Source organism: Staurois parvus, unplaced genomic scaffold (assembly GCF_062004578.1).
Source record: "Staurois parvus isolate SC_StPar_1 unplaced genomic scaffold, SC_StPar_1.0 ptg000827l, whole genome shotgun sequence".
NCBI lineage: Eukaryota > Metazoa > Chordata > Amphibia > Anura > Ranidae > Staurois > Staurois parvus.
Genome location: NW_028318623.1, coordinates 5148130 through 5167500, shown reverse-complemented (window position 1 = coordinate 5167500; position 19371 = coordinate 5148130). Strand labels below are relative to the sequence as shown.

General features: G+C 44.1%; 1 protein-coding gene across 1 annotated transcript in view; it reads left to right on the top strand.

Moving 5' to 3' along the window:
• The window catches only part of TOMM40 (translocase of outer mitochondrial membrane 40), a 40513-nt gene extending 22277 nt beyond the window's left edge, over positions 1 to 18236 (top strand). The window contains exons 6-10 of the mRNA XM_089655202.1: positions 2431 to 2536; positions 8423 to 8545; positions 9867 to 9943; positions 13993 to 14095; positions 17161 to 18236. Coding sequence (XP_089511328.1) covers positions 2431 to 2536; positions 8423 to 8545; positions 9867 to 9943; positions 13993 to 14095; positions 17161 to 17300 — 549 coding nt within the window. The 3' untranslated portion in view covers positions 17301 to 18236. The remainder of the gene's footprint in view (positions 1 to 2430; positions 2537 to 8422; positions 8546 to 9866; positions 9944 to 13992; positions 14096 to 17160) is intronic.
• The last annotated feature ends 1135 nt before the right edge of the window (positions 18237 to 19371 follow it).

Here is a 19371-nt window from a genome sequence, read left to right as displayed (position 1 = left end):
CTATGACAGCGTAAGGAAAGTGCAGCCGATAACCGACAACTGTATTTACCCGGTGATATGCTGTGTCATTGGACACAGCTGATCACGTGGTAAAAGGCCGCTGTGATTGGCCTTTTACCACATCACGTGATCAGCAGTTTTCGTAGGACACAGCGATCACAGAGATCTCCGGGTGCACGCCACTAGGGGCACGTGGGAGGGCGCGGTCTGGGAGGACGTCATATGACGCCCTCCCCGGACTGGACAACCACGCTGCAGCCAAGTGGTTAATAACAAAAGCCTCCCTGCCATGTCTAACAACACTTTACTTAGGGTTCTTCTCTAGAGTTTAGTTTTATGTCACTTGATTGACTAAGGGGCTCATCTATAATGGAGAGCAGATATCGCTAGCTTTTTCCTGTTATACCCCACTTGTGACTCTGTATCACACCTTTTATGGCGGTCACTGCTAGGATTAAGGCCGTGGGCTGAAACACGTAAGCCTTCCTACTCTACTTACCCTGTGGCAAATAAAGATCTTTACATGCGGATGATTTGAGCTGCCGGATGCCTATTCCAGTTATTGCTACAGTTTGAGTGATTGCAAGACACTGAGTCTATGCATTGATACCTCACCTTCCTGTGTAAATCCCAGTGAGCACGGCCTCTTTTGTGGATAAGTTGGATTCTACACCTTTTATGATCCATTAATAAAATGCAGCTGCAATGTTGAGCCTGCAGTGCTGCAGTTCTGTCTGCTTAACGCAACAGAAAGCGCTCCATGATTGGAGAAGAGCTGTTCATGTACGTATGTGACCAGGCTGTCCTCCCTGCTTTTTTTTTTTTTTTTTTCATGCTTCCATTCATTTAATAGAGCTCTGCTGGATTCAGGCTCCCAAATTCTGACAGAGATCTAAACATATTGCTGTGCTTTATAAATGTGCATAAAATGTAAAATGCAGCGCTGACAAATGAAAGGTGCCAATGATACAGATGCACAAACAATATGATAAAATGAAAATGAAATGCAATAAAGCTCTGTGAAGGTGCTCTCTGCGTTCCCAGTGCATATGGTAGAAATGCGCACTAACCAGAAGCGTATTCAAAATACGCTGTGTGTAATTATCCTGAAGATCCCCATCTCTCTGGTCAGAATATGGACTGGAACTGGAGAAAATGAGGAAAAAGCGCCCTCGTGTGGTGACGATGGAATCCAGAAAAGCCAGAGATCCCCTTCCAGGGATGTGTAGATAGGAAATCTTTGATGGTGAAAAACTTTCCCCTCTCTGGAGCTGGTGGATCACATCAGGGCTCTGAAAATGGGAAAGCTCCTCACAGGAGACCGAGGGAAATACTCAGTGTAGTATACAAGTGAAATCTTTATTAGAGCAAGTACAGCAGGAATGCAATGAATCGCAGTGTCAGTTAAAACATGAATGACTGACCATCCAGTATCTAAGATGGCTGCCAGGCCTCCACGTGGCACCGGTGGCGTGACGTCACGACTTCCTGGGCTCCATCTAACGCGTTTCGTGCGCACGCACTTCTTCAGAGGTAGAGACTAAATAAATGTGCGTTTTTGTGTTTTTTTTATTTTTTTTTAAAGTGATATAGCTGCACTATGGCATCTTTTTCAGTCAGCCACTAAACTCACTCACTGCTTGGTCTGGGTATCTAATTAAAGGAGAAGTTCAATTTTTGGAACATGTTCCATGTTTGTTTAGGCTGGAACACGTAACATGCTCCAGCCCCTGCTGCTTCTCAGCATTCTGCTGAAAGCCCTTGGCCAGCCCCCCCCCACACACAGACCAGCACTCCAGTGAACGCTAGAAGGGCAGAACAGATAGTCTTCAGTGAGTGTGTCAGTCACCAGCTCTCTGCTCACTGAAGACCGAGAACTGAGCGATCAGCATTCTTTGATCACTCAGTTCTCAGTCCTAGAGGCAGCAGGGAGCAGATGCAGCTCGGAGTGATGCTGCATCCACATCCAAAATAGTATTGTGTTTTTTGTTTTTTTTTATCACTCCTCTTTTAAATACATGAGAATGAACTATTTTTACTTACCGGATGATACCTAAAGTCATGCACGTGTTCTTGTGATGTTACAACAGATCCACTGCCCATCCTCCAGCTTTTTGGAATGTTCCTAAACATCTGCCTGAACGCTCTCAATCCCAAGCAACTTCCTTCTTCCCCATCTATTATTTTGTAGATGTGCCACTCTCATTCCAAACCTGATTGCCTCTGTAAAGTCAGATTTTGGGTAATTTTGTCCTTTTTTTAAAATATAAATTGTTGAAGATTTGTTGTTTATAGAGCACAACAGTTTTTCAGAGCGGTTGGTTAGAAATAGATTAGAGAGATTTATCATTTTTATGTATTTTAGTAGTTTTATATCTGCTTTTATCATCGATTCTCACTCTTTCTGCGATCTGCATCTTCTTTTCTCAGACCCAACAGTCCAAGTTTGTGAATTGGCAAGTAGACACGGAATACAGAGGAGAAGACTTTACAGCTGCTATGACATTGGGCAACCCAGACGTAATAGTGGGATCTGGTAAGAATATCCGTAAAAAGAGACATTGAGAGCAAAGTGTTCTGCTCAATTCTCTGAGCTTCACCGGTTTACATATACGCAGATTGGATGCGATTTAACCCGCGTCCAATCCGCATGACATCTGAAAAAATGATGCTTCCTATGGTGCCAGCAGGGGCGGACTGACTATTTGGAAACTCGGGCACTGCCCGAGGGCCCGGGGTCAGTAGGGGGCCCCATGAGATGCCCCTGGTACCTTTTTCATAGGCTTTTTTGAGTTTGCGCAAGGACACAGGGACCCCATGATCCCCTATTGCCCGGGGGCCCCATGAGTTGTCAGTCCGCCCCTGGGTGCCAGTTCACATATATCCGGTGCACTGGCGGTGCGGATTCAGTGCGCTCTGAAAAAGAACCGTGTATGATTTCTGAGCAGTGCCTTCAGGTTCAGGTGCAGATTACAGGCTATTGACTTCTATGGGAACCGTTTCTAAACTGCATGTGTGAGAACAAGATAAGATCCTGAGCTAATCCTGTCCGGAACCTGATGTAAACCTGACATGAACCGCTGAACAACTACTGTATCAATTAGCTGTGAAACCTGAGCTTCAATCCGCAACTTATCTTTCAATGGGCTATTCATTTTTATTTTATTTTTGATTGTAGGCTTTAAGATTTTATTTACTGCAGCAGCACAGAGACTAACAAAATATTAGAAAAAGAAAATCAATTTTTTGCCATACTAGATTTGAAAGACCAGTGGATGCCAGTGGCACAGGATATGATTGATTTTTCATTTTGGATAGAGTAATGCAGGCCATAGATGGGTCGAAAATCGGCAGATTTTTCGGCTGAAAATAAAATCGGCCGATTTTCGGATCGTTAGTGGGCGGTTTGGTCGGCCGTTTTTCGGTATTTTGGCCGTTTTTTTTTTTCTGTAAAGTTGGAAAAAAATCGGCCGATTTTGCCGATCGGCCGATTTTCGCGGCAATTAGTGGGCAAATCGGCCGATTTTTTACCGATAAAAAATCTGCGCATGAGCAGTGACCTGCAAGAGGAAGACAAGAAGAAGAAGAAGAAGAAGAGGAAGAAGAAGAGGATGAGGAAGAAGAAGAGGATGAGGAAGAAGAAGAGGATGAGGAAGAAGAAGAGGATGAGGAAGAAGAAGAGGATGAGGAAGAAGAAGAGGATGAGGAAGAAGAAGAAGAGGATGAGGATGATGAAGAAGAAGAAGAGGATGAGGATGATGAAGAAGATGAGGATGATGATGAAGAAGAAGAGGATGAGGATGATGATGAAGAAGAAGAGGATGAGGATGATGAAGAAGAAGAAGAGGAAGAAGAAGAAGAGGATGAGGATGAGGATGATGAAGAAGAGGATGAGGATGATGAAGAAGAAGAAGAATAGGATGAGGATGATGAAGAAGAAGAATAGGATGAAGATGATGAAGAAGAAGAATAGGATGAGGATGATGAAGAAGAAGAAGAGGATGAGGATGATGAAGAAGAAGAAGAGGATGAGGATGATGAAGAAGAAGAAGAGGATGATGAAGAAGAAGAAGAGGATGAGGAAGAAGAGGATGAGGAAGAAGAAGAGGATGAGGATGATGAAGAAGAAGAAGAATAGGATGAGGATGATGAAGAAGAAGAATAGGATGAAGATGATGAAGAAGAAGAATAGGATGAGGATGATGATGAAGAAGAAGAGGATGAGGATGATGAAGAAGAAGAAGAGGAAGAAGAAGAAGAGGATGAGGATGAGGATGATGAAGAAGAGGATGAGGATGATGAAGAAGAAGAAGAATAGGATGAGGATGATGAAGAAGAAGAATAGGATGAAGATGATGAAGAAGAAGAATAGGATGAGGATGATGAAGAAGAAGAAGAGGATGAGGATGATGAAGAAGAAGAAGAGGATGAGGATGATGAAGAAGAAGAAGAGGATGATGAAGAAGAAGAAGAAGAGGATGAGGATGAGGAAGAAGAAGAGGATGAGGATGATGAAGAAGAAGAAGAATAGGATGAGGATGATGAAGAAGAAGAATAGGATGAAGATGATGAAGAAGAAGAATAGGATGAGGATGATGAAGAATAGGATGAGGATGATGAAGAATAGGATGAGGATGATGAAGAGGATGAGGATGATGAAGAGGATGAGGATTCAGAAGAAGAAGAGGATGAGGATTCAGAAGAAGAAGAGGATGAGGATTCAGAAGAAGAAGAGGATGAGGATTCAGAAGAAGAAGAGGATGAGGATTCAGAAGAAGAAGAGGATGAGGATGAAGAGGATGAGGATTCAGAAGAAGAGGATGAGGATTCAGAAGAAGAGGATGAGGATTCAGAAGAAGAAGAGAATGAGGATTCAGAAGAAGAAGAGAATGAGGATTCAGAAGAAGAAGAGAATGAGGATTCAGAAGAAGAAGAGAATGAGGATGATGAAGAAGAAGAGAATGAGGATGATGAAGAAGAAGAGAATGAGGATGATGAAGAAGAAGAAGAATAGAATGAGGATGATGAAGAAGAAGAAGAATAGGATGAGGATGATGAAGAAGAAGAATAGGATGAGGATGATGAAGAAGAAGAAGAATAGGATGAGGATGATGAAGAGGATGAAGAAGAAGAGGATGAGGATGAAGAAGAAGAGGATGAGGATGAAGAAGAAGAGGATGAGGATGAAGAAGAGGATGAGGATGAAGAAGAAGAAGTAGGATGAAAATAAGAAGAATTCCAGTCCAGCAAAAAGTGTCTCTGCAGAGAGCTCCGCTATTTCTGACAGTTCTCTGACAGTTCCTTGACATTTACAGCGGTTGAAACATTGTATCTATTTGTTTCCGAATAAAAACATCTGTATCCTAAATGGAAACAAATAGATACATTGTTGCAACTTCTATAAATGTCAAGGAACTGTCAGAGAATTGTCAAAGAAATAGCAGAGCTCTCTGCAGGGACACTTTTTGCCGGCTCTAGACGGGTAGAAAATCGGCCGATTTTTTTTTTTTTTTACCATTGATGGTAACGTCGGCCACTTGAACAACCGATTTTTCGTTTTTTAAAAGAAAAATCTGCAGTTTTTCTCCCCATCTATGGCCTGCATAAGGGAGGGTTATAACCCCTGTCAGTTTATTTTTTGCCATCTGTGCCCATTGGGGAGATACACCTTCACTTCCTGCTCCATAGCTAAACCGGGAAATCACTGCAAATTAAGGGACTTCTTGGGGCACCCCAGGTCACCACAGCTAGGGCCCCCATTTGGAAGATCCCCTTCTATTATTTTTCTGGGGACTACCCAAAATTTGTAATTTTTTTACTTTCAATGATAACGGTAAATAAAGGGGGAATCTCCTTAACCGGTTTCTGTCTGCCCTATAGCAGTAATACTGCTACATGGCAGCACGGGTGGGCAAAATCACGTGTATATATACGTGATTTAGCATTTCCGGTTAGGGAGCGCGCGCATGCGTGCCCTACCCGCGCCACTATTAGCGGCCTCAGCTGTCAATGAGCGGGTCCCGGACGGTGATTACTCGCCGGCACCCGGTGATCCAGGAGCATTATCAATGGAGGGAGAGAACTGTGTAAACAATACAGTTATCTCCCCTGTCAGCTCCTGCACACTGCTTTGCATGGCTTTGCATAGCAGAGCCATGCAAAGCAGTGTGCTTACAATGAAGCACACAGTTAACTCCTTGATCGCCCCACATGTTAACCCCTTCCTTCCCAGTGCCATTAGTACAGTGTCAGTGCTTTTTATTAGCACTGATCACTGTATTGGTGTCAGTGACATCATGTCGGTTGCCCGCCGCAGTCCTGCTATATAAGTGGCTGATTGCCGCCATTACTAGTATGAAAAAAAAAATCCCAGTATCTATACTGCCATTTGTAAATCCTATAACTCTCACGTAAACCAATTAATTTACACATATTGAGATTTTTGTTTAAAGATGTGTAGCAGAATACATTTCAACCTAAATTTATGACAAAATTTATTTATTTTTTTTTAAATATTTACTGGACATGTTTAACTAATTCAATACCGGGGAATTTTACACCTTCCTGCCCAGGCCAGTTTTCAGGTTTCAGCGCTCTCACACTTTGAATGACAATTGCGCGGTCATACAACACTGTACCCAAACTAAAATTTTATCATTTTCTTCACACAACTAGAGCTTTCTTTTGGTGGTATTTAATCACTGCCGGGGTTTTTATTTTTTGCTAAATTAACAAAAAATGACCAAAAATTTTGAAAAAAAAACACATTTTTCTTTGTTTCTGTTATAAAAGTTTACGAATAAATAATTGTTCTTCATAAATTTAGGCCGAGATGTATTCTGCTACATGTCTTTGGTGAAAATAACCCAAATTAGGATGTATTATTTAGTTTGTAGGAAAGTTATAGAGTTCACAAACTATGGGATATATCTGAAAATTGATCAATCCTGAAGTACTGACAGCCAATCTAATTTCTTGAGGTCCAAGAATGTCAGAATAGTACAGATATCCCCCAAATGACCCCTTTTTTCAGAGTAGACAGTCCGACGTACTTCATAAGAGGAATGGCAAGTTTTTTGATGTTGTATTTTTTTTGTCATAATTTTTCGGAAAATGAAAAAATTTAAACAAATTATTTTCACTATTTTTTTTTTACATACTGTCACCAGTGCAGTACAGCCTCATCATATTACTGGCATGGTGGTGAACAGGGACACTGACTGGTGACAGTATGAAAAAAAAAAAAAAATATATATATATATTTATATATTTTTTTTTTTTTAATTTTTTATTACTTTTTTTTTTTTTTTTTTTTAAGATTTTTTTTTTCATATTTTACTATGACCAAAGTAGTACAATGTTACCATAGTAACATTGTACTACTTTGGGGAAGTGATCAGTATTTTTTTTTTACACAATTTGCTTATAGCAAAGAATTACTTTGCTATAAGCATGCATTTACCTGAATGAAATCGATTCCTTCCCCTTTTTTTTTTTTTTGTGCTTAGCTGTGATTTGGTCACAGCTAATCACATGACATGTGTATGTGATTAGCTGTGACCATTCACAGCTAGGCACTAGTATACAATGGATGGCATGAATGAAGCCATCCATTGTATACAACTGTCATGTGACCTGCTGCGATTGGTCACAGCAGGTCACATGGTACCAGTAACAGGGGCCGGTACTCAGATCTGTCATCGGCTGTGTCCGAGATACACGGCCGGTGACAGATCGCGCTGCTGCGCGGCTCTGCATTAGCGCAAACTGCGCATGTGCCGGAGCACGCCAAATGGCGTGCACCCGGAATGCCGAAGCACTTTTGAAGCCGCCAAACGGCCATTGGCCTGGCGGCTAATGGTTAATAGCAAAATGTAAAAAATATTGTTTTTTTACTCAAAATTGTTTGGTCTTTTTTTTTTATTGCGCTAAAGATAAAAAATGCAGAGGAAATTAAATACCACTGAAAGAAAGCTGTGTTCGTGGGTAATAAAAGGACGTAAGTTTCATTTCGGTGCAGTGTTGCATGACTGCGCAATTGCAATTAAAGGAACGCAGTGCCATAATGCAAATAATGGCCTGGTCAGGAAGGGGGGTAAATCCTCTGGAGGGCAAGTGGTTAATGGGGGCACAGATGGCAGTAAAAAACTTACAGGGGTTCTAATTCATCTCCACTCCATCCAAACGTTTAAAAAGTTTTGCCTTTTTATACTTTAAATGTTACCAGCAAACACTTGAATGATCAGCACACAGCAAAAATATTCTCATTCACAAACTAACATTACTTATGCATGTCAAATCGTATCAAATCCATTGTGCATTTATATTATAAAGTGAATGTTCATTATCTTCCATAACATTACTCATCATATTATTATAGAATTCCAAGTGTTTCAGCAGTGTAAATATGCTTTGTCTCTAGGAATTGTGGTTGCACACTATCTACAGAGCATCACACCCAATCTAGCAATGGGAGGAGAACTTGTATATCACCGGCGTCCTGGGGAGGAGGGAACAGTGATGTCATTAGCAGGAAGATACACAGGTAAAAAGACATCTTCTGCAATGAAAGGCTGCCTGCCTGCATTTTTGTTTTTTTAAATTTACATTTCATCTCCACTTTAAAGTTTGTGTGTATGTATGTATGTATGACTTGACTACTGCAACTCCCTCCTCACTGGCCTGCCTCGCCGCTGGCTATCCCCGCTTCAGTCGATCCTGAATACGGCTGCCAGACTCATTCACCTTTCCAACCGCTCCGTCTCCGCCACCCCCCTCTGCCAATCCCTCCACTGGCTTCCGATTGCCCAACGGATCAAATTCAAAATCCTAACAGTGATGTACAAAGCCGTCCACCATACTGCCCCGAACTACATCACCGACCTAATATCCAAGTACCACCCAACACGCACACTCCGCTCCTCACAAGACCACCTTCTCTCTAGTTCCCTGGTCTCCTCCTCCCATGCCCGCCTCCAGGACTTCTCCAGGGTGTCACCCATCCTCTGGAACTCCCTGCCCCAACCCATCAGATTATCACCTACTCTCCTCTCCTTTAGGCGCACCCTGAAAACCCATCTCTTCAGGGAAGCCTACCCCACCCCCTGCTAACTTGCCGACCTCCTCCACTCTTCCTACCACTCCATCCCCCACAGCTATCTCCTCCTGTGCCACCACCCCCTCCCTCCTAGATTGTAAGCTCAAAAGAGCAGGGCCCTCGATCCCCTCATGTTTTGCATTGTATTGGTATTGTTCTGTCGCATGTTCTGTCCCCCTTTGTAATCTACAGCGCTGAGCGAACTATTGGCGCTTTATAAATACTGTATAATAATAATTATCTATATCTATCTATCTATATCTATCTATATCTATCTATCTATCTATCTATCTATCTATCTATATCTATCTATCTATATCTATCTATCTATCTATATCTATCTATATCTATCTCTCTATCTATATATATCGTACCTCGGTTTACGAATTTATTTCTTTCTGCGGGACTTTTTGTATTGCGAAAACTTTGTAAACCGAAATGCGGTTTCCCAAAGGAATGCATTGAAAACCAATTAATCCGTGCCACGATTGTAGTGTGATTTTGAACCAGAGCGATTCTGCGTGCAATTCCAAATATCCAAGTGTGAATACAGCCTTAGAATGCTTATGTTAGTACATTAAATAATATGAGAAGTAGGGGAGCTTGTTAAAGAGATCCTGATTTAGTGATGTCTTCTGGAGGGAACACCTCTAAGGAGAACACTGGTATAATGCCATATGTCCATGCATATAAATTGCTACTATGCTTGGCTTTAATAATGTGTTTTATCTTCTTTTTTATTGATTAATGTTTTGTGATTTCTTTACAGCTCCAAATTGGACAGCGACATTAACGCTAGGTCAAGCTGGAGCACATGCAACATATTACCATAAAGCGAATGATCAGGTACTTTAGATGTATTTGAATCGTGTATCAGTAGAATCTCGGATAAGGTATTAATAGATGCAGTTGGCAACCTCTGGCAGGTGTAGAAGGATGTGGCTGGGAGATGCTTGTTGTGATGTTAGTGTGGTTTCAAAATCATGTTCTGTTCCCTTAAAGTGACATTAAATGATATCCATATTCTTAATAAAAACAGAAAACATACACATTTACTACTTTATTTCCTTGTAATCCAGTTTTCATTAAATAATTCCTTATTTTGTTATTCTCCCTTTTTGTAATGTCCCCCCTGAGCTCCCTTTCCTTTTCCCTCTCACTTCCATTTGCTTGGAACAAGCAGTACACATTAGTTGCGGTCATGTGTACTGCTCTATGCACACTACAAATTTTATAGTGTGCATAGTGTGCACTACTACCAGCCGTAACCTCCGCAACCTTAACCCTGCCTCCCTCCACTCCGCAGTTGATCAACTCCATGACCGCATCCTCCCCCTGTCCTGCCCCGACTTGGCTATGACCGCCTACAACAATGCGCTGTCAACAGCCCTTGACTCACTAGCGCCTTTAACCACACGCAACATCAGACCCCGACCGCTCCAGCCCTGGCAGACTGATCACACCAAAACCCTCAAACGACACAGTCGTGCCCTGGAGCGACTATGGCGCAAAACCAAATCCCAACAAGCCTTCACCCGATACAAATCTGCCTTCCACACCTACACCTCCTCCCTCCATACTGCCAAACAAGCCTACTTCCTGACCCTCATCAAGGCCCTCTCCTCCAATCCTCGCCGACTCTTCTCCACCTTCAACTCTCTACTCTCGCCACCCCCACCTCCACCCAGCACCTCACTCACTGCCCTTGAGATTGCCAATCACTTCAAAAACAAGATTGACACAATTCGCAAGGACATTGCCGCAACTCACACGCCTTCTCAACCCGTCCCCTCTCACACAGCTACCCCCTCATCCCCCCTACCCCTCGACATAACCCACAGGGACTTCGTCGCTGCTCAAACTCCCTCCAACCCCCTTCCCCCTCACTCAGCTACCCCCTCTACACCCCTCTCCCACGGCCCCACCACTGCTCTGACCTCCTCTCCCACCCCACCCTACATTCCTCATACTGAAGCTCCCCCAACACTCCGCACCTTTGACCTTACTACCATCGAAGAAGTCTCCAAGATCCTCTCTGATGCCCGCCTCACCACCTGCCCCCTTGACCCTATCCCCTCACAACTCCTACAACCTCCCTCCCCCTCCATCCTACGCTCCCTCACTTACATCTTCAATCTCTCCCTCTCCTCCGGCACTTTCCCTTCCCCTCTGAAACATGCACACATCACCCCCATACTTAAAAAGCCCTCCCTGGACCCCAATGACCCGAACAACCTCAGACCCATCTCCCTGCTCCCATTTACATCTAAACTCCTCGAGCGCCTAGTCTACACCCGCCTATGCTCTCACCTCAACGACAACAACCTCCTCGATCCCCTACAGTCCGGCTTCCGTCCCCTACACTCCACCGAAACTGCCTTACTCAAACTCTCCAACGACCTGCTAACCGCCAAAGCTAATGGCCACTATTCAGTGCTCCTACTCCTTGACCTCTCTGCGGCCTTCGACACAGTCGACCACCCCCTCCTCCTCAAAAAACTACACTCCCTCGGCCTCAGAGATTCTGCTCTCTCCTGGCTCTCATCCTACCTGTCACAACGCTCTTTCAGCGTTACCTATAATGCCACCACCTCCCTCTCACTCCCCCTCTCTGTTGGGGTCCCTCAAGGCTCTGTCCTCGGGCCCCTTCTCTTCTCCATCTACACCTCCTCCCTTGGCCAACTCATACACTCTCACGGCTTCAACTACCACCTCTATGCCGACGACACACAAATCTATCTCTCAACCCCCCACCTCACCCCCTCGGTCTCCACCCGAATCACACACCTGTTGAGCGACATATCAGACTGGATGTCGCTCCACTTCCTTAAACTGAACCTCTCCAAAACCGAGTTTCTTGTCTTCCCTCCAGCCCGGACACCACCCCCCATTGACTTCTCCATCATGTCCAACAACGCCACCATCAATCCCGCCCCGCAGGCCAGAGTACTTGGTGTCATTTTGGACTCCAACCTATCCTTCCAGCCCCAAGTCCACTCTTTAACAAACTCGTGCAGACTCCACCTCCGCAACATCGCCAAAATCCGCACGTTCCTAACTCCAGAAACCACTAAACAGCTCATCCACTCCCTCATCATATCACGACTCGACTACTGCAACTCCCTCCTCACTGGCCTGCCTCGCCGCTGGCTATCCCCGCTTCAGTCCATCCTGAATACGGCTGCCAGACTCATTCACCTTTCCAACCGCTCCGTTTCCGCCACCCCCCTCTGCCAATCCCTCCACTGGCTTCCGATTGCGCAACGGATCAAATTCAAAATCCTAACGCTGACGTACAAAGCTGTCCACCATACTGCCCCGAACTACATCTCTGACCTAATATCCAAGTACCGCCCAACACGCACACTCCGCTCCTCACAAGACCTCCTTCTCTCTAGTTCCCTGGTCTCCTCCTCCCATGCCCGCCTCCAGGACTTCTCCAGGGTGTCACCCATCCTCTGGAACTCCCTGCCCCAACCCATCAGATTATCACCTACTCTCCTCTCCTTTAGGCGCACCCTGAAAACCCATCTCTTCAGGGAAGCCTACCCCGCCCCCTGCTAACTTGCCGACCTCCTCCACTCTTCCTACCACTCCATCCCCCACAGCTATCTCCTCCTGTGCCACCATCCCCTCCCTCCTAGATTGTAAGCTTGAAAGAGCAGGGCCCTCGATACCCTCATGTTTTGCATTGTATTGTTATTGTTCTGTCACATGTTCTGTCCCCCTTTATAATGTACAGCGCTGAGCGAACTATTGGCGCTTTATAAATACTGTATAATAATAATAATAATAAAAATAATCACAAGTCCATATCAGAAGAGAGGGTGGCTATGTTCCTACATCAGGGATGTTGAATTCACATCACCTGATGCCAGGGACATGTAGTTCTGGGCGCTGGGAAGGTTGTTTTTCTCCACCTTTAGCCCTGCTGTGGGCAAGCAGCAGGGCTCACCTGTCAGGTGGAAGCATTCGGGCGGCATTATACACAATGCCAACCTTTAACCCTACCCCACCTACCACTTTTCTGTTCCTCTGCTCATGCATACATTGGTTTCTTTACTAGAGGAAAACAATGCTACTGCCTTGGCATCCAGAAGCCTACTCGCGCACTGCGCGTGAGGAAGGAGCTCTTGGGGAATGTAGCACTGGAGGATGTGCCTACGTCAATATGATCTTAGCTGCTGCTCCTGCAAATTTTGTAAGCCTGTTGTCACTGGGAGTAATAAAAGAAGTTTCTTGTTACATGAACAAGGTGAAAGAGAAAAACTGCTGGAACAACCACACCCTGAAGGTAGAGGGCTCTAAACGTAGGTATCACTTGGTACAGTGATCTGATCCGCATAGCTGCAGTCTGCCATAAACTTCGACAGGATGCCGCAGCGGGGCTGGATGCCGCAGGGGGGCTGGATGCCGCAGGGGGGCTGGATGCCGCAGGGGGGCTGGATGCCGCAGGGGGGCTGGATGCCGCAGGGGGGCTGGATGCCGCAGGGGGGCTGGATGCCGTAGCGGGGCTGGATGCCGCAGGGGGGCTGGATGCCGCAGCGGAGCTGGATGCTTCAGCTATCTCTCCTGGCTGCACTAAAATGCTGGGAGGATGATGACCCAGTGTGCAAGGGGCCTTACAGCAAAGCAATGAGCATTTTCCAAAAACAGGCCTGCAATGGCAGCCTCTATTTTCTTCTCTTGGCAGTTTTAAATAATGCAGCTAGAAAGTTAGAATAATAACTTTCAGGTTCATTGCTGTGGAAGTCTTCGCATTTGGCAGTGGAAATTTTAGCAATAGGTTTTGTAAGGTGTGAACGGTGTGTCCCTATCTAAGCCTAGTATAAAAATGTACCTTACCCCCATTACTGTGCAGTGTTCCCGCTAAACGTTTTGTTTCATTTCATCAGCTTCAAGTAGGAGTGGAGTTTGAAGCCAGCACCAGGATGCAGGACACAAGTGTCTCCTTCGGTTACCAGCTGGACCTCCCCAAAGCTAACCTACTGTTTAAAGGTATGAACAATTGGAATTTAAGCCCGTAGAGGGTGATATGACTAAAATTGGTGTTATGCCGTGTTTTTTTTTTTTTCTTTTTTTTTTTTTTTCCTTTAATAAGACTTCCTCAGTTAGACTACATTACTGAGCCCACACTGGCCCATATTAGATATCAGACTTTAATTTGAAGGCATATTCCAAGTTTTATTTAACAAAAAAAGAAAGTAAAGCACCTATATTGAAAAAATAAAAAATGTGCAGTTATTAATCTTTTTCATTGGACCCTTCAAAGCATTCCAGTCAGGATCAGTGCATAGCAGGGGCAATGCACAGGCTCCTGCAGACTAGTCCTCCAGCCTCAAGTCCATACAGTTGAGTTTTGGAGCTGGATGGAGTGTTAGTGAACTACAAGTGCACTGATGTCACCACACTTGTGCCCCATTGCAAACTACAAGTCCTCTGCCATGGTGGAGATGGGACTTGTAGTCTTCCATTCACAGGTCCATCTGTATGAATAGATGATGTGGCTGTGCGGGCGGAGCCATGTACAGCCAGAACAAATTCATAAAAATACAAAATGCTGCAGGACCCTGTCATTCGAGTAAGGGGAGAGGGACAGGCAGTTTGAGGGTGGGGGGGCTGCAGAATGGCACTAAACTATGGTACTTGCTACAGTTTTACTCTCACGGAGTACTCTGCCTTGGAACCATAGGTCACTTGGCTACCATTCAGAGAAGGACATTTCACATCAGTAGGCGGAGTAATACAGCGCCCGCTACATTGCTCCAACTAGGAATACTCAGCCACAATGAGATTGAGGTTAAGCACCTACCTTATTGCCTCACGTTAGTATGAGATCTATGTAGGTGGGACCAAGCTCTTGTATCACAGGCATAGAGTTCCACAGGTCATACAAGTGTGCACATTTTCTACCAGGCCTGTAGATCCATACCTGTCATTATGCTATCTGGCCCTAATTGAGACTATCATTGGACTTTAGTAGCGGGCCATTGGGGGATTTTTCCATCCATCCAACATCCTAAGGAGAGGGGATCCAAGTTTATAGGAGGGAGGTGTGGACAGGTTGGGGTTTTGGGCCTTTTGGAGTGGGGTTTGGGTCAGCTTCTTAAAGTGGTTCTAAAGGCTCAAGGTTTTTTTACCTTCATGTGCATGAAGGAAAACAAACCTCTGTTCAGCTTCCACCCCCCAACTCCTTTTTAATCACCTAAGCCCCCTCTCGATCCAGAGATGTGCACTGAAGTCTCAGCTATCCCAGGACTTCCTCTTCTCATTGGCTGAGACAGAATTGGGAGCCATTGCTATTAATCACAGCCAATGAGAAGGGGCAGGTGGGACCAAGCCGCGGCTCTGTGTGTGAATGAATACACGGAGCAGCATTTGCCCCCATAGCACGCTGCTTGCTGTAGGGGCACCCGACAGGAGTGGGACCCGAAAAGAGGAGGATCCGGGCTGCTGTGTGCAAAACCATTACACACAGCAGGTAAGTATAGACATGTTTATTAAAACAAAGAAGAAAAAAAAAAAGAAGCCTTTAGAATCACTGCTTTTTGTAGCCTTAGAGGTGCTTTATCCTTGTGGTGTTTGTTTTGATATAACATGAAACATGCCCAGGTGGAATTGGCCTTTAAAGCTGAACTTCAAGAATTCAGCCACATTGTAAAATATGCTGGGTTATTATGGGTTAAGTCCAACGAGCTGCATGCCTCATTTACATTTTTTCGGAGACTCAGAAGCATAGCTATGCAGCCACTGTGCCCGCCCCTCTCCTCCTCCTGCCCAATCACAGAGCACTTTGCATTATGTGAACCTATTCACAAAATGCAAAGCCTTCTGTGAATACACATCAGAGGGGATGGAGCGGACAGAGATGCTGCTGTATGAGAAGACATCGTCTCTCCTGCCAGAGCCACGGGAGTGTTGTGATAGCTGTACTCCTGGCACTCGATAAAACTGTCAGTTGTAAAGAAAGATGGCATGCCTCTCATTGGACCTAAATCATAGTAAGCCAGCACATTTTATAAAGTAATTGAACACCTGAATGTTCAGTTTTAACACCTAAAACAAAGTATAAAAAGTGCTTTTTAGGGAAGTTTAAAAATGATCCAAATAGAAAATGAAATGTATATTCATGGTGTTTCCGAAGGTATTCATTTTTTTTGTTTTGAATGCAATTAATCTTGTATCATATATAAATAGTAGCAAGCGAATAGCCCGAGCACTGACAGAATGCTTGCTTAGTGTGCTTTTGAGATGTTTCATGCTGGGATTGCCAGCCCAACCTACCGATTGGCTGTGAAAATCCACATGAAAAAGATATTGGGGGAGATTTACTAAAAGTGGAGAGTGCAAAATCTGGTGCAGCTGTGCATAGAAACCAATCAGCTTCCAAGATTTATTGCCAAAGCTTCCATCTAGCAGATCGGATCGGATGACAGTCGGGTGTAAACAGACAGGCGGTCTGTTTACATTCAACCGCTCATACAGGAAAGGGGGATGTGCCTGCTCTGCAGAAGCATGGACCTGTCATCCACCTGCTCAGCTCCCCCATGTGAAAGGGGCCTTAGATTGTACACCCCTTGAGGACATGGGGGTCGAATTACTAAAACTGGAGGGTGAAAAATCTGGTGTAGCTCTGCACAGCAACCAATCGGCTTCCAGGTTTTATTGTCATAGCTTAATTGAACAAGCTAAAGCTAGAAGCTGATTGGCTACAATGCACAGCTGAACCAGATTCTGAGTGCTCCAGTTTTAGTAAATCTCCTCCCCCATTGTTGTTTTGTTTTTATTTTTTTAGCCATTTTCCTTTATCCGATGACCGTTTTGTATTCTATGTACCCAGCAGGTGGAGCTGGCTTCTTTTTAGTTTCCCAGCTTCCTCTTGTAAAGAAGAATCTAGAAGTCCTAGAAAGAAATATTAGACTCATCATGTGCAATTGGTTCCTTTCTCTCTGTATAAGAGGCTAATAGAAAATTTTGTGAAACCAGAACTGTTGTTAGCTCCTTTTTTTTTTTTTTAACCCCTTTTACACCCTTGGCTAATTTTGTGTGTCCTTTTCCGGCAGGCTCAGTGGACAGCAATTGGATAGTCGGGGCAACTTTAGAAAAGAAACTTCCACCGCTTCCTCTGACACTAGCCATGGGAGCTTTCCTCAACCACAAGAAGAACAAATTCCAGTGCGGCTTCGGCTTGACCATTGGTTAACATCAGCTTCCACGCACGGCTTGTGGTCTCCCCTCTACACCTAGACATGTGGCCTCTCCCTCTGCTTTTCTGACTGCCTTCTCCCTCTCCCCAGTTTCTTAACTTGCCCTTCTACCCCAAAACTCCTGCCAGGCACATTTTTTTATGAACTTTATTTTATCACTGGGGTTAGGGAGGCAGTGAAGGAATTTCCTGATACCTAATGTAGGTACCTTGAGCGGAAGGGAAGCCATTCTTGTCTTGTCTCCTCTTATGAGGGACCTCGTGGTTGGGTAAGGTCTGAAGGAAGAATATAGCTTGTCTATAGCAACCAATCTGATTCTTCTTTCCATGTTTGAAGTATGGTATGGAATAGTAAGAGAACATTTGGTTGGTTGCTCTGTGCATGAACAGTTCTGTCGTCAGAGATATTGGATCACGAGGTCAATATTTTCCTTGGTTTGAGTGAGTTTTCTTTCTGTGTGCGTCCTGTTCAGTCTCAAGGGCTGCGTTCTCATTATTTTTATTTGTACCTTTTGATGCCATTAATGCAGTCTTCTCAACAACTCCATGTTATGAATGTGACTTGCCTTTCTCTGAGTGATGCCAAGGATGATTGATTTTCCCCATGTTGTCTGTGAGATCCACCATCTTGTTCCGTTGTGCTCTAGCTTATGACTTGTGGGGTAGGGAGGTGTCATGTCTAGGAAGAGGGTCTCCCGTGGGACCTGCCTGAGCCCTGTGTCCTCCTAGGCCTTGTGCTGCTGTTGGAGAGGGGAGGGAAGCTTCAGTCCTGGTGCCTCCTGACCTCTCTCTGTAGGAGCTTGGATGTAAATCATGTTTATAAGTTATAAAGAGAATAATGACACTGATCTTTTACACAAAACAGATGTGGAGCCCAGAGCGAAGTCATGACCGGGCATGTACAGCACCAATAAAGTGACTTCCGCAACGGGATATTTTTGTCTGTGTGGTTTATTTTATCATTTGCTGTCTTGACCTTTGGTTGGGGTAATACAGTGAAGGAAATAATACAGTATTTGATCCCCTGCTGATTTTGAATGTTTGCCTACTTACAAAGAAATGATCGGTCTAAAGATCGAATGGTAGGTGAATTGTAACACTGAGAGACAGAATAGCAACAAAAAATTCAAAAGAAATGCATGTCTAACAAATGATGACTGATTTGCATGTTCATGAGGGAAATAGGTATTTGATCCCCTTCACAAAACATGACTTAATACTTGGTGGCAAATCCCTTGTTGGCAATCACAGAGGTCAGACGTTTCCTGTAGTTCATGAGGGAAATAGGTATTTGATCCTCTATCATTCAGCAGGATTTCTGGCTACCAGGTGTCTGTCATACAGGTAACAAGCTGAGATTAGAAGCAGTCTCTAACCATTTCCATACCGGGCAATTTTACACCTTCCTGCCCAGGCCATTTTTCAGGTTTCAGCGCTCTCACACTTTGAATGACAATTGCGCAGTCATACAACATTGTACCCAAACTAAAATTTTATCATTTTCTTCACACAACTAGAGCTTTCTTTTGGTGGTATTTAATCACCACTGGGGTTTTTATTTTTTGCTAAATTAAAAAAAAAAATTTTTTGAAACAAAACACGTTTTTCTTTTGTTTCTGTTATAAAAGTTTACAAATAAATTATTGTTCTCCATACATTTAGGCCGAGATGTATTCTGCTACATGTCTTTGGTGAAAATAACCCAAATTAGGATGTATTTTTTAGTTTGTAGGAAAGTTATAGAGTTCACAAACTATGGGATAGATCTGAATATTGATCAATCCTGAAATACTGACAGCCAATCTAATTTCTTAAGGTCCAAGAATGTCAGAACAGTACAGATATCCCCCAAATGACCCCTTTTTGTAAAGTAGACAGTCCGACGTACTTCATAAGAGGCATGGCGAGTTTTTTGAAGTTTGTATTTTTTTTGTCATAATTTTTCGGAAAATGAAAAAATTAAAAAAATTATTTTCACTATTTTTTTTTTTACATACGGTCACCAGTGCAGTACAGCGTCATCATATAACTGGCATGGCGGTGATCAGGGACACTGACTGGTGACAGT